At 43.5% G+C, this 12725-nt stretch overlaps 1 protein-coding gene across 2 annotated transcripts in view; it reads left to right on the top strand.

Annotated features, from left to right (window-relative positions):
• Positions 1-3567, top strand: part of LOC129840235 (partitioning defective 3 homolog B-like) — a 182941-nt gene extending 179374 nt beyond the window's left edge. For both annotated transcript variants that reach the window (XM_055907954.1, XM_055907955.1), the window contains one exon: positions 398-3567. In XM_055907954.1, coding sequence (XP_055763929.1) covers positions 398-764 — 367 coding nt within the window. In that variant the 3' untranslated portion in view covers positions 765-3567. The remainder of the gene's footprint in view (positions 1-397) is intronic.
• The last annotated feature ends 9158 nt before the right edge of the window (positions 3568-12725 follow it).

Genomic DNA, 12725 nt, shown 5'->3' with positions numbered 1-12725 from the left:
CTGACCTGGGAGAAGGCCTAGTTTTGGGCTTTGGTCCTGGTTGTTGGCTGTGTGTGTAACTTAGCCCAGGCAGGGCAGAGCGTGAGCAGGGAAAATGTGAATGGGGCTGTGAAAGGTGATCCATCCTGCCTCTGTGAGTCACCCTGAGTGTCTCCTTACCCCAGGAGCTTAGCCACCTAATCACCCCACAGTCACTGGGGGGGAATCGGAGACACCCAGCTGCCTGCAGCCTCCTTACTGCGCTACCCCACCTGAGTCACACACTCACACACTCAATCCGATATGTGCATTTACACACAAGCGTATGGACAAGTTGACTGAAAACACATTTTTAGGGAAAAAATTGTCTACACTCTCTAATGTTTCTGTCCTCTGTGTGTGGGTGTGTGTGTCGCAGGAGAACGGATCCGAATGACTACCCCACCCAGTCTAGGACAGCACCCGGTTACCCCGGCCGAGAGAACTACTACCCCCCTAGAGAGGCCCAGCCCCGCCCCTCCAGCCTGCCCCGGGTCAACGCGCCCGCTGGGCCACCGCAGGTGGACCCCAGGTACTACCAAACCTCGCCCCACCGGGCTGCCCAGCGTCAGGATGTGCCCCCCGCACCAGGCACCCGTGCCCCCCGCTACGAGACCGTGGGCAGGGGCGGTTACCGTGACGCCAGCCCCGGACGCTTCGCCAGCCCCGAGCGCCACGACGACGGCTACAGGGACGACAGGCAGCCAGACCCACGCCAGAAGAACTCCATGATCGGAGCGGTGTAGGTGTGATCGAAAGATGGACTCAGACTGGGGTTGCAGAATTCTGGTAACTTTCCCAAAATTCCGGATTTCCCAGAAATCCCAGTTGGAAGATTCCCAGGATTCTACCTGATTTGATTTGATTTCTTCTTGATTCCCTGGATCTTCCATCCTGGGATTTCTGTAAAACCTGGGAATTTTGGAACGATTACTGACTACTCCAACCCTAAATCAGACGCACTCGTTGCTTCTCGAAAACATCCCCCCTACCTCGTTTGGTGTCTCTGGATCTGAACGAATCAGACTGATGTAAGTAATAAGGCTCCCAACTAGACGTCCAATGGGCTTGAGCCATACTGCTTACACCTATCCAGGTCTTTGAGATCCACAAACATCAAAGCAGTAGGGAAGGGGTTTGCATCCCAAATGGCACTCTATTCCCTATCTAGTGCACTTCTTTTGACCAGGTCAAAAGTAGTGCACTATGTAGGGAATAGGGTGCCATTTGGAAGAGGTGGTTTATGGACCAGGCCATCATCGGAACACCACTCCTCTCAGCTGCCGACATGTTTTAGAAGCAGTGAAGGACTGTGTGTGTACTGTATGTATAGATGTATGTTTAGAAATGTTTCTTTGTGCGTGTGTGGGGATGTAAATAATGACTTTAGATTCACAGGGGTCCAGAATGACTGGAGGTAGACATGATGTACAGATTGGAAAGAGACTTTTAATTGATTACCAGCCGAGCTCTTGCAGGGTTGCTGGCTTGCACAAACTTAAAGACAGGCCCCTCCCCTTCTGGAACAACAGTGAGAGGCCAGGGATGGTAAAATTAGGGTTTCGAGAGAACAGAAGACAAAAAGACGACTGGACAAGAAGTTGACACTGGACAGGAAGTTGATCCTAAGAAACAGGAGGAAGAGGAGGTGAGGAACAGGAAATGAAGTCCACATCGAAGCATCTTTTCCTTCCTGCCGTGTCCCTTCCATCTGCCTTTTAGATGTGGGTGTTTTTAGAATTTGTTTTGATTTGGTTGTGGCCTTTGCTAAAAACCTTCCATTAACTGTTGTTTGCCTATAACAAAAGTCTGCTGCCCATAATGTATTTTTTTAAGTAAAGTATAATGTGTGTGATGTTTATGATTTTAAAATGGCTACGTCAAATTTGGGTTATGTAATCATAAAGACACTGTTGAACAAATGAAATGTTCTGTGTTGATTAACTATATTCATCACATCACATGTCCTGAATGGCACCCTATTCCCTATATACTGCACTTTTGAGCAGAACCCATATGGGCTGTGTCCATAGCCTCATGAGGCCTGGTCAAAAGTAGTGCACTAAATAGGGCATACGGTGCCATTTGGGACACAGCCACAGTCTCCAGTGATGAAGCCTAAGAGAGACACTTTAACATGTTACTCATATGCACCGGGATTATTATCCTTTCTCTCCATTGATATCATTTCTCTTGTGTGATAGTAAAGAATCACAACGCTGACCATATCATGTCATATTGTACGTTAATGATGATACCTTTTAACCTTTGTTTGTAAACGGAGGTTTTTCTATTGTGCTGTGCATTAAATATACATTGGAAATGATCATATACAGTATGCAAAGATACATCCATTTATTGTTCACCAATTTAGCTGTCTCATTTTACAGGATGATGAAATTGCGAAGTTATGCAAACGATCCCGATTTATCAATCGCCAATATGATGACTCATCTCGCCCAAATGATTCATTAAGATTTTCAACCCAGTTTAGCATTCCCATTGGAGATAAATTAGCCCCCTACGATAAGAGAGGCCCAGGGTGCGTCCCAAAATGCACCCTATTCTCTACATAGTGCCATGCTTTTGACCAGGGCCCATTGGACCAGCTCATAGGGCTCTAGTCAAAAGTATTGCACTATTTAGGGAATAGGGTGCCATTTGGGACGCAAACCCAGTCTTAATGCTGATAAAGACTGAATCACCCTCAACAATTAAGACTGAGGAGATCTCTGTGCTGAAGTGATTACCTCCCAATTTGCTCCCACAGAAATGGAAGTTCTGGCTGATTGGTGGAATTAGAGGTTGAAATGAGGATAATTAGAATCTGTTGAGGGCTCATTTTATCAGTTAGTGTTTAATTACTGCCGAGGCCAGTCGGTGTGTTTCAGACTTCATTCCAAATGGCACCCTATTTCCTACATAGTGCATTGCTTTTGACCAGGGCCAGTAGGGCATATTGGGGCCGATTCTGACCCGAGTTAAGCATGCGTAAATGGAACGTAATTCCCTTTTAATGCACTCTCTGCATATTCTGACTGTGAATTTGTGCATGATAATAGCATGCTGTTCACCCGCTATTCGTTTTGGGTGGAGACCTAAGAAATAAAGGTGTGCTTGAGGTGTGTCTACAGCTGTATTCTGACCTTGACTTAATGCCACGACCTTTTACGCACGAGGAAACCATGAATAACATATGTACTGTGGCCAATTTTCCTCAGTGAATTAGGCTGTAAATAGCTATGCAGTTATTCAAAGATTTTATTGTGTGCTCTCATAATTTGCGTGGATGAAATTTGGAATACCAAGCTATAGGTTTGTAGGGCTGAACCTGCCGAGTTGATGTATGCACTTTAAAATGTTTTAATTATATACCCAAGCTTTTTCCCATTTTTTTTTTTACAATTTGTATCATGTTAAATATTAGCCACTGTCAGGAGTCACTGTCGGTAATACCCACAGACATTTATTCACTGAATAAAAATATAAACACAACATGTAAAGTGTTTGTCCCATGTTTTGAGCTGAAATAAAAGATTCCAGAAATGTTCCATTCTCACTCAAAGCTTATTTCTCTCATTTTGTGCACAAATTTGTTTTCATCCCTGTTAGTTAGCAATTCTCCTTTGCCAAAATAATCCATCCACTTGACAGGGGTGGCATATCAAGAAGCAGATTAAACATGATCATTACACATGTGCACCTTGTGTTGGGGACAATAAAAGGCCACTCTAAAATCTGCAGATATGTCACACAACACAATGCCACAGATGTTAAAAGTTTCAAGAGAGTGTACAATTGGCATGCTGACTGCAGGGATGTCCACCAGAGCTGTTGCCAGATAATTTAATGTTAATTTCTCTACCATAAGCCGCCTCCGAACGTCGTTTTAGAGAATTTGGCAGTATGTCCAACCGGCCTCACAACTGCAGACCACATGTATGGCGTTGTGTGGATGAGCGGTTTGCTGATGTCAACATTGTGAACAGAGTGCCCCATGGTGGAGGTGGGGTTATGGTATGGGCAGGCATAAGCTACGGACAACGAAAACAATTGCATTTTATTGATGGCGATTAGAATGCACAGAGATACCATGACAAGATCCTGAGGCCCATTGTCGTGCCATTTATCCGCCGCCATCACCTCATGTTTCGGCATGATAATGCACGGCCCCATGTCGTAAAGATCTCTACACAATTCCTGGAAGCTGAAAATGTCCCAGTTCTTCCATGGCTTGCATAGTCACCAGACATGCAGCAATGTGTATGAGAATGTGTTCCATTTCCCGCTAATATCCAGCAACTTAGCACAGCCATTGAAGGAGTGGTACAACATTCCATAGGCCACCTACTTTTTTTGAAGGTTTCTGTGACCAACAGATGCATATCTGTATTCCCAGTCATGTTCCTTACAGCTGTAACTCAGTAAAATCTTTGAAATTGTGTTTATTTTTGTTCAGTGTAACTATTACTTTCGTGTTAGTTTTCTTAAATGTGTAGCTTTTACATTTTGCATCATTCCATTCCGTTTACCTTTCCTCTCATGTCTGTGTAGTTGTTCCTGAGGGTCGCTATCAGTAGTCGATCATTTTAGGCTAACGTTGTGCAATCATTTGGGACATGTAGCCTACTTGAATCATTATGGAACACAGACCACACGTAGCAGGTTAAACCTGGAGCACGGTTCACTGGACCGTTTTCATACAGTTAAATGATTAGGGTATATTTATAGGACTATTGTTCAACCCTTATTGTCCACTTTTTTCCCCCCACCTTCCTATAACTCATGGTTTGAACTTGAATATGACTACTTTCAGGATGAATCAAACCACTGTATTTCTGATTCATCAATCTATTTTGTGTGTAAAGGCTCTCCAAACCTTATGATTCATTCATATTTCCTAACCCAAAATGTGCATAAATAAGGGAACCACGCTTGCAAAGGCCGTTACGCACCTGCATAAGGTAAGTCTAAATACCAACTACTGTGAAGTGTGTTTAAAAGGCATACATTTCTTAAGTCGGATCGGGCCCATAGGGAATAGGGTGTCATTTGGGATGCACCCTTAAACTTCCACAGATCACTGTCTGTACCCAGACTATGGTGAAACACCTTGACACCCTTCACTCTACCTGGTTCTTGTTCATTAGTGCACACCGTATCAAAACCTTTTTGAAACAGAAAAATAAATGTGCAGTTAGTCCAGGTAGCCGCCTTCCAGTTTCAATTTGTTTTCTTCTGTTTGATGCTTAGTCAATACAACCCAGACTGGGTTGAAACACCCTGACCCATTTACCTTATATGGGTTGTGTTCATTAGTGTTGTGTTGTTCTGCAAAGGAAAATGTGAATGAGCTTTCTTATTGGACAAGTCCAGGTTGTCCATTCGTGTTTCAGGCCATTTTTCTGCATTTGGTGCCTAATGAACACGATTTGGACAAAAAGGAGATTATCAAGACGTGATATTATGTATTTGTAATGCGTGGTATCTATGCTTGTTTTTGTTTCTAATCTTTAGGATATACCATATAGGATACAGAGAACCTCAAAGATATTGTGGTAAGCATCAATTTAAGGGGAACTCCAAAAAAAAAAAAAAAATGGCTGCCAGGCCTCACACTATACATTACTTTCAATTTGAGTGTCTGTCCCATTATGCTCCTTCTACTTCTGAGAGCCAGGACTGTCAGTCAGTCTGTGCGAGTGCGTTGTCTGTGTCAGTCTGTCTGATTGTCTGTAAGAGTCTGTCTGACTGTAAGAGTGTGGGTCTGTATCAACGTTTGTGTGTGTCTCTCACTCCCACTCAAGCACGGTCACGGAAGGACACAATAAATCCTCTATCGCGCCGCATGACAAATCCACTGTCACACCCCATTATTTGGAGTCGGCCACGTTCACAGGGTCACGGTCCCTCATTTGGTGCCTCAGACATCTTTTCATGCTTTGTTGGGTTTGTTTCTAATCTTCATGTCAAGGTCTTATCATTTCCCCACTTTGAGACAGAAGCTCTAATAAAAGGCCGAGTCACATTTCGACTCCGTTTTCTTCTTCCTCTGCCAGTTCTGAATACCTGGCCTTTGTATTTTTGATATCCTCGAAATTCTTCTAATTTCTTTGCTTTTTTTTCTCTTCTACTTCCTGTTTGTCAGTTCTGAATGTCTGGTCTTTGTCTTTTTGATCTCCTGAATTCTACAAATGTATGACCTGATGTGTTTTTTTAATTGTTTTCTTTTTTGGGGCTAGGTCGAAGGGGTGTTGTGAATTAATTTCAAACCTAATTTCACATTCTAATGTGAATCCCCCTAAAAACACGTAATCCTATAAAAAACAAGGCTCGGGGTGCTCTAGTCATTTCTCGAAAGCAGGAAATAGGCAGACACGGTATTCCCTTGATATGTTCTTGAGCTTCCCAATTCCACCAGCGCCTCCTAGCACACCAACATGTGTCAATCAAAGCCCTACTCTGGAGAGGGTGAAGCGGGAAAGAGTTATCACTCCCATGCGGCCCCTAAAAAAATGATAGAGCTGAGCGTTCAGGACCATGTAGGAGTCCCTTATGCTCTCGCTTTGCCCGAACCGCAATAACAGACGGCTGCTCGTTCTCTTTATGACCTCATCCTCTTCATAAAACCACATTCCGATGCATTAAGCCCTATTCCATCGTCCGTCACTGCTGTCCCGCATTCATTTCAACCCCTCCTTATCATGACATCATGAGCTCAGTATCAGAGCTAATCAGACTTCACTGCGTAGCCTGAGTGGATTTCCTCATTTCATTATACACTCCATTATAAAGCCAGAGACTCCTGAGCTTGGGTCCCAAATGTCACCCTCTACCTATATAGTGCACCAATTTTGACCAGAGTTCAAAAGTAGTGCTCTATGTAGGGAATAGGGTGCCATTTGGGATGCAAATGGTCTTGGGGTTATATGGGCCATGGGAAAAGGAAAGTGGGTGGGTAACGTGGAGTTAAAACGCGGATGTTTAAGTGTGCTTCAATGGAGATGGGAATGACGGGCTGATGAGTTAGTCAGTCGTTGACTGGACCTTCACCTGTCCTCGTACCCATTGGACTAACACAGCAGTCTGCAGAAAGCGCTGTGGCTGTTTCAGCTGGGGGGTGACATTTTCCCTAGGTACAGATGTAGGATCAGCTTCCCCTCCCCTAATCTAAACCTTAAACCTTAACTGAACTCAAGAACCAACTTCTCTCGTTGAAAATAGCATATGTGACATCGATAGTAGTCAGAAACATCTATTAATGACAAAGTGCAAGTAGGAGCTGACCCTTTTTTTCAATTTTCGCCTAAAATGACATACCAGAATCTAACTGCCTGTAGCTCAGGACCTGAAGCAAGGATGTGCATATTCTTCATACCATTTGAAAGGAAACACTTTGACGTTTGTGGAAATGTGAAATGAATGTAGGAGAATATAACACATTAGATCTGGTAAAAGATAATACAAAATAATACAAATAAAGCCATTTAAACCATCTTCGAAATTCAAGAGAAGCCATAATGTATTATTCCAGCCCAGACGCAATTTAGATTTTGGGCACTAGATGGTAGCATTGTATGTGCAGACTGATCCAATGAACATCTGTTCAAAACGTTGTATCAAGAATGCCCAAATGTACCTAATTGGGTAATTAATACTTTTTCAAGTTCATAATTGTGCACTCTCCTCAAACAATAGCGTGGTATTCTTTTACTGTAATAGCTACTGTAAATTGGACAGTGCAGTTAGATTAACAAGAATTTAAGCTTTCTGCCCGATCCCGTACAAGTTCATTTTGGTCGTAAAGTCAGTATCGTCCAAACTGAATTTTGTGAGATTTGTGTACAAGACTTCATCATGACTTACTTACTGGTTTGGGTTTTGATTTCAACAATGCCCACTTGCCCACTACCACGTGGTAAACAACTGCAGTGATTGTGGTCTATCCAATCGTACAGCAGAACACACAGTGAGACAGACTTGACCAGCAGCACAGCGGATTGGACTCACATTTTTTTACTTGAGAAATACTGCACCAAACACATTAGCTACAGTTGAAGTCGGAAGTTTACATACACCTTAGCCAAATACATTTAAACTCCGTTTTTCACAATTCCTGACATTCAATCTAAGTCAAAAATTCCCTGTCTTAAGTCAGTTAGGATCACCACTTTATTTTAAGAATGTGAAATGTCAGAATAATAGTAGCGATTGATTTATTTCAGCTTTATTTATTTCATCACATTCCCACTGGGTCAGAAGTTTACATACACTCAATTAGTATTTGGTAGCATTGCCTTTAAATTGTTTAACTTGGGTCAAATGTTTCAGGTAGCCTTCCACAAGCTTCCCAAAATAAGTTGGGAGAATTTTGGCCCATTCCTCCTGACAGAGCTGGTGTAACTGAGTCAGGTTTTCTAGGCTTCCTTGCTCGCACACGCTTTTTCAGTTCTGTCCACACATTTTCTATAGGATTGAGGTCAGGGCTTTGTGATTGCCTCTCCAATACCTCCACTTTGTTGTCCTTATGCCACATTGCCACAACTTTGGAAGTATGGCGTCATTGTCCATTTGAAAGACCCATTTGCGACCAAGCTTTAACTTCCTGACTGATGTCTTGAGATGTTGCTTCAATATATCCACATAATTTTCCTACCTCATGATGCCATCTATTTTAACAGAAAATGTGGTATGTAATGTGTTAATTGTTTTTGAAGGTAGACTGATTACGTCATCAGTGCCTCGTTCAGGTCGCTTTTCCTCTGACAAGCCTTTTCATGAAATCCGTGAATGTTTTTACTGTCACCAAAAGGGTCACTTGATTGCGGACTGCCCAGTTTTGAAAAATAAACCGAAACAGTCCCAGTCACCGTCCCCAAAAAGGAAAATTTGGGTTTAGTCAAGTCTTTGGCTCGTTCGTTGGCCCGAGGTATTGATTCAGCATTTGAGAATCCGGATCCTGTTTATGCTCCGTTTATCTCTACCGGTTGTGTTTCCTTAACTGGAGAACAAGCTGATCAAAAGCCCATTAAAATCTTACGAGACACTGGGGCGGCACAGTCAGTAATCATTACTGATGCTTTACCCTGGTCTCCTGAAACATATTGTGGCTCACATGTTATATTACAGAGCATAGAGACAAAAACAGTACCTGTACCATTACACTGGGTCCACTTAGTGTCAGACTTGGTATCAGGACGTTTCCGTGTTGGTGTAGTGTCTACACTGCCAGTAAAAGGAGTCACATTGCTACTAGGGAATGATATTGCTGGTGGTAACGTTACTCCTGTGTTAGAGGTAGTAGACAACCCAGAAATCAGAACTACAGATGAGAAATTGGTTCAAGCATTTCCACATGTTTTTCCTGCTTGTGTGTTAACGAGGGCACAATCTCGCAAGCTTGGCGACGTGGTGGATTTGGCTAGTTCCATTTTTGAGAATGTTGAAGTAGAAGACAATGCATCGAGTATTCCTTCTGCAAGTCCCGACAGTTTTTACAGGAGTAAAAACTAAGGCAGGGGACTGCGAAATCGCGCCCCAATTACATGACATTCTTTTGTCTGTCACCCCTGAGAAGGTGATTGAATGTCAGAAAGGAGACACCAGTCTTCGTAAGTGTTTTGCTTCGGTAATTTCCATTGAGGAAGCTAAAACTAAGGAGACCGCCTACTTTATGGAAGCAGGAGTTTTGATGCGGAAATGGGCAGCTCATGACACTGTTAATGACTGGAGTGGAGTGTGTCAAGTGGTTGTTCCTACACCGTTCCGACAGCAGGTGCTGTCACTCGCCCATGACCAGGCGTGGTCTGGACATTTGGGGATCACAAAGACTTATAACCGGGTCCTTTGTCATTTATTTTGGCCAGGTTTGAAGTCTGATGTGATCCAATTTTGTAAAACATGTCACGTATGTCAACTCACTGGGAAAGCGAATCAAACAGTTCCCCGAGCACCGCTCTGCCCGATTCCTGTGGTGGGGGAACCGTTTGAAAGAGTGATAGTTGATTGTGTAGGTCCATTGCCGAAAACCAGGTCAGGTAACAAGTTCTTACTAGATATAATGTACAGATAGCCTATGTGAAGGGCTCAGCGAATGTGGTTGCTGACGCTCTATCACGGATTTACTAACTGGGGAAGCGTTGGGTTTTGTTATTACAAACTATGTTTGCAATTTTTGTGGTGGGTGTGTTACGTTCCCCAGTTTCTGTGTTGTATTTGAGTGTGTGTGTTTCAGGAGATGGCTTCCTGGAAGCCTCCCCAACCAGCCTCCCCAACCACCACCAATGGCTAATGGATGCTTAGAGAGCTGACCCCGCCCCCTCGTCAAGATGCAGCTGTATCCAATTAGACTCCTGAAGCTATATAAAAGCTAGTGTTCTGTTCAGGAGGAGGGAGGGAGGGAGGGAGGGATTTTTTCTGGAGAATTTGATTGTGATAAAGTGTTGGTTGCTTCTCAAAGAGATTTGGTATGTACTATGTAAGTTGTTGCTGAGGGAGCTGATTGGTTATGTCTGTTATGTGTTATAGGACGCACTGTTTTGATTATTGAAATTGTTTGTTGTTCTGTTTCATTTGTTCCCAGGGGGGAAGGAGAAGGCACTTTGGGAGTACTTAGGCAAGAGGCCCGAGGGCATACATATACCCGTAGTATATTCACTGTCTAGGCACACTAGGTAAGACCTGGGCGGACCACCCCCTGTATTTTGGTTAGGGCACCAGGTGGTGCTAAGATAGGTAAGTAGTGGGTAGGCAGGTTAGATAGGAGAGGGGGAAGCTTTGATATTTACTTTCTTTGCTTTGGTTCCGTCCAGCCCCTTTTCCCCATATTACCATTTAAGGAAATAAATCCTAGTAAACGGTAAATTCTGACTTTTGTCATCCTTACTCGCACCTACAGTCCATACCTCTTTCACTTCACGGGGAGTTGAGTTGTAGCAGGGTGTTGCGTTCCGTCTTCTCAGAGGCGTGCGTAACAGTGAAGTGCACCAGTCCCTCCTGCAGCAAAGCACCCCCACAACATGATGCTGCCACCCCCGTGCTTCACGGTTGGGATGGTGTTCTTCAGCTTGAAAGCATCCTTCTTTTTCCTCCAAACATAACGTTGGTCATTTTGGCCAAACAGTTTTATTTTTGTTTCATCAGACCAGAGGACATTTCTCCAAGAAGTACGATCTTTGTCCCCATGTGCAGTTGCAAACTGTAGTTTTGGAGCAGTGGTTCTTCCTTGCTGAGCGGCCTTTCAGGTTATTTCGATATAGTACTCGTTTACTCGTTTTCGTTTTTATAATACCTGTTTCCTCCAGCATCTTCACAGGGTCCTTTGCTGTTGTTCTGGGATTGATGGAGCAAAGTACGTTCATCTCAACGAGACAGAACGCGTCTCCTTCCTGAGCGGTATGACGGCTGCGTGGTCCCATGGTGTTTATACTTGCGTACTATTGTTTGTACAGATGAACGTGGTACCTTCAGGCGTTTGGAAATTGCTCCCAAGGATGAACCAGACTTGTGGAGGTCTACAAAAAAATGTCTGAGGTCTTGGCTGATTTATTTTGATTTTCCCATGACGTCAAGCAAAGAGGCACTGAGTTTGAAGTTAGGCCTTGAAATACATTTACAGGTACACCTCCAATTGACTCAAATGATGTCAATTAGCCTATCAAAAGCTTCTAAAGCCATGACATAATTTTCTGGACTTTTCCAAGCTGTATGAAGGCACAGTCAACTTAGTGTATGTAAACTTCTGACCCACTGGAAATTGTGATACACACAGTAGATGTCCTAACTGACTTGCCAAACTATAGTTTGTTAACAAGAAATTTGTGGAGTGGTTGAAAAACGAGTTTTAACGACTCCAGCCTAAGTGTATGTAAACCTCCGACTTCAACTGTAGATGTAAAATTGTGCTACTGAAATCCCCTCTGCAAAAATGTCAATTTATTAGAGATTTCTTCAGATTTCTGCGTTCAGTCGCTCTTTAATCATTAGTGGGCGAAAGCAAAACTGACCCAAGGGCAAGGTTGTCCAATTCAGTTTTTTGTTTCTAACTGGTAGTTATTTGCACTCACCTGGTGTTACAGGTCTAAATCGGTCCTTGATCAGAAGGAGAGGATGCAAATGAGTGTTTTGGCCGTCCTGGACCGACATTGAACAGCCCTGGTCTAGGGGCAACTTCATCCAATTTCAGACTTATTTTATTTATTCAGGGGTCATTTGTGAGATTTCTCCTTTGAATCAGACTTGGTACATGGTACACGTGTGCAGTACTGTGCTGTGACTATTCCTTCTTGTATAGTAACTTGGTGTAAATTTGTGCCACCTTTTACCATGAAAGCACTGGCTGCTTCCCCTACTTTCAGTCAGTCAGTCACACACGAGAACCAACCACCATCTTTTTCAACCGACCATTGTCATAGCAACGCCATGGCTCCTGGCACAGCATGCTTCATTGTGGGGGCAGGGGGCCAATGACATTGCCGTGGCAACACCGAGATGGCTTCCACATGCCACGGTTAGAGAATGAACATGCTGTGAACATCTGTTTGTCATTCAATACCTCAGAGCAGAGTTATTAGCTCAGGTGTTAGCATGTGGCTAACATAACTTATACAAGTTTACACTGTGACTCAGTGATATGACGTTGCCATGGGCAGCTGTTTACTTTGCATCAAACTTATCAAATAACGTTTGCGGTTTCCGTCTGGTTTGTG

The sequence above is a fragment of the Salvelinus fontinalis genome, chromosome 41 (assembly GCF_029448725.1).
Source record: "Salvelinus fontinalis isolate EN_2023a chromosome 41, ASM2944872v1, whole genome shotgun sequence".
Lineage (NCBI taxonomy): Eukaryota > Metazoa > Chordata > Actinopteri > Salmoniformes > Salmonidae > Salvelinus > Salvelinus fontinalis.
Note: the sequence above shows the minus strand (reverse complement) of the source record. Positions and strands in the feature narration are given on the sequence as shown.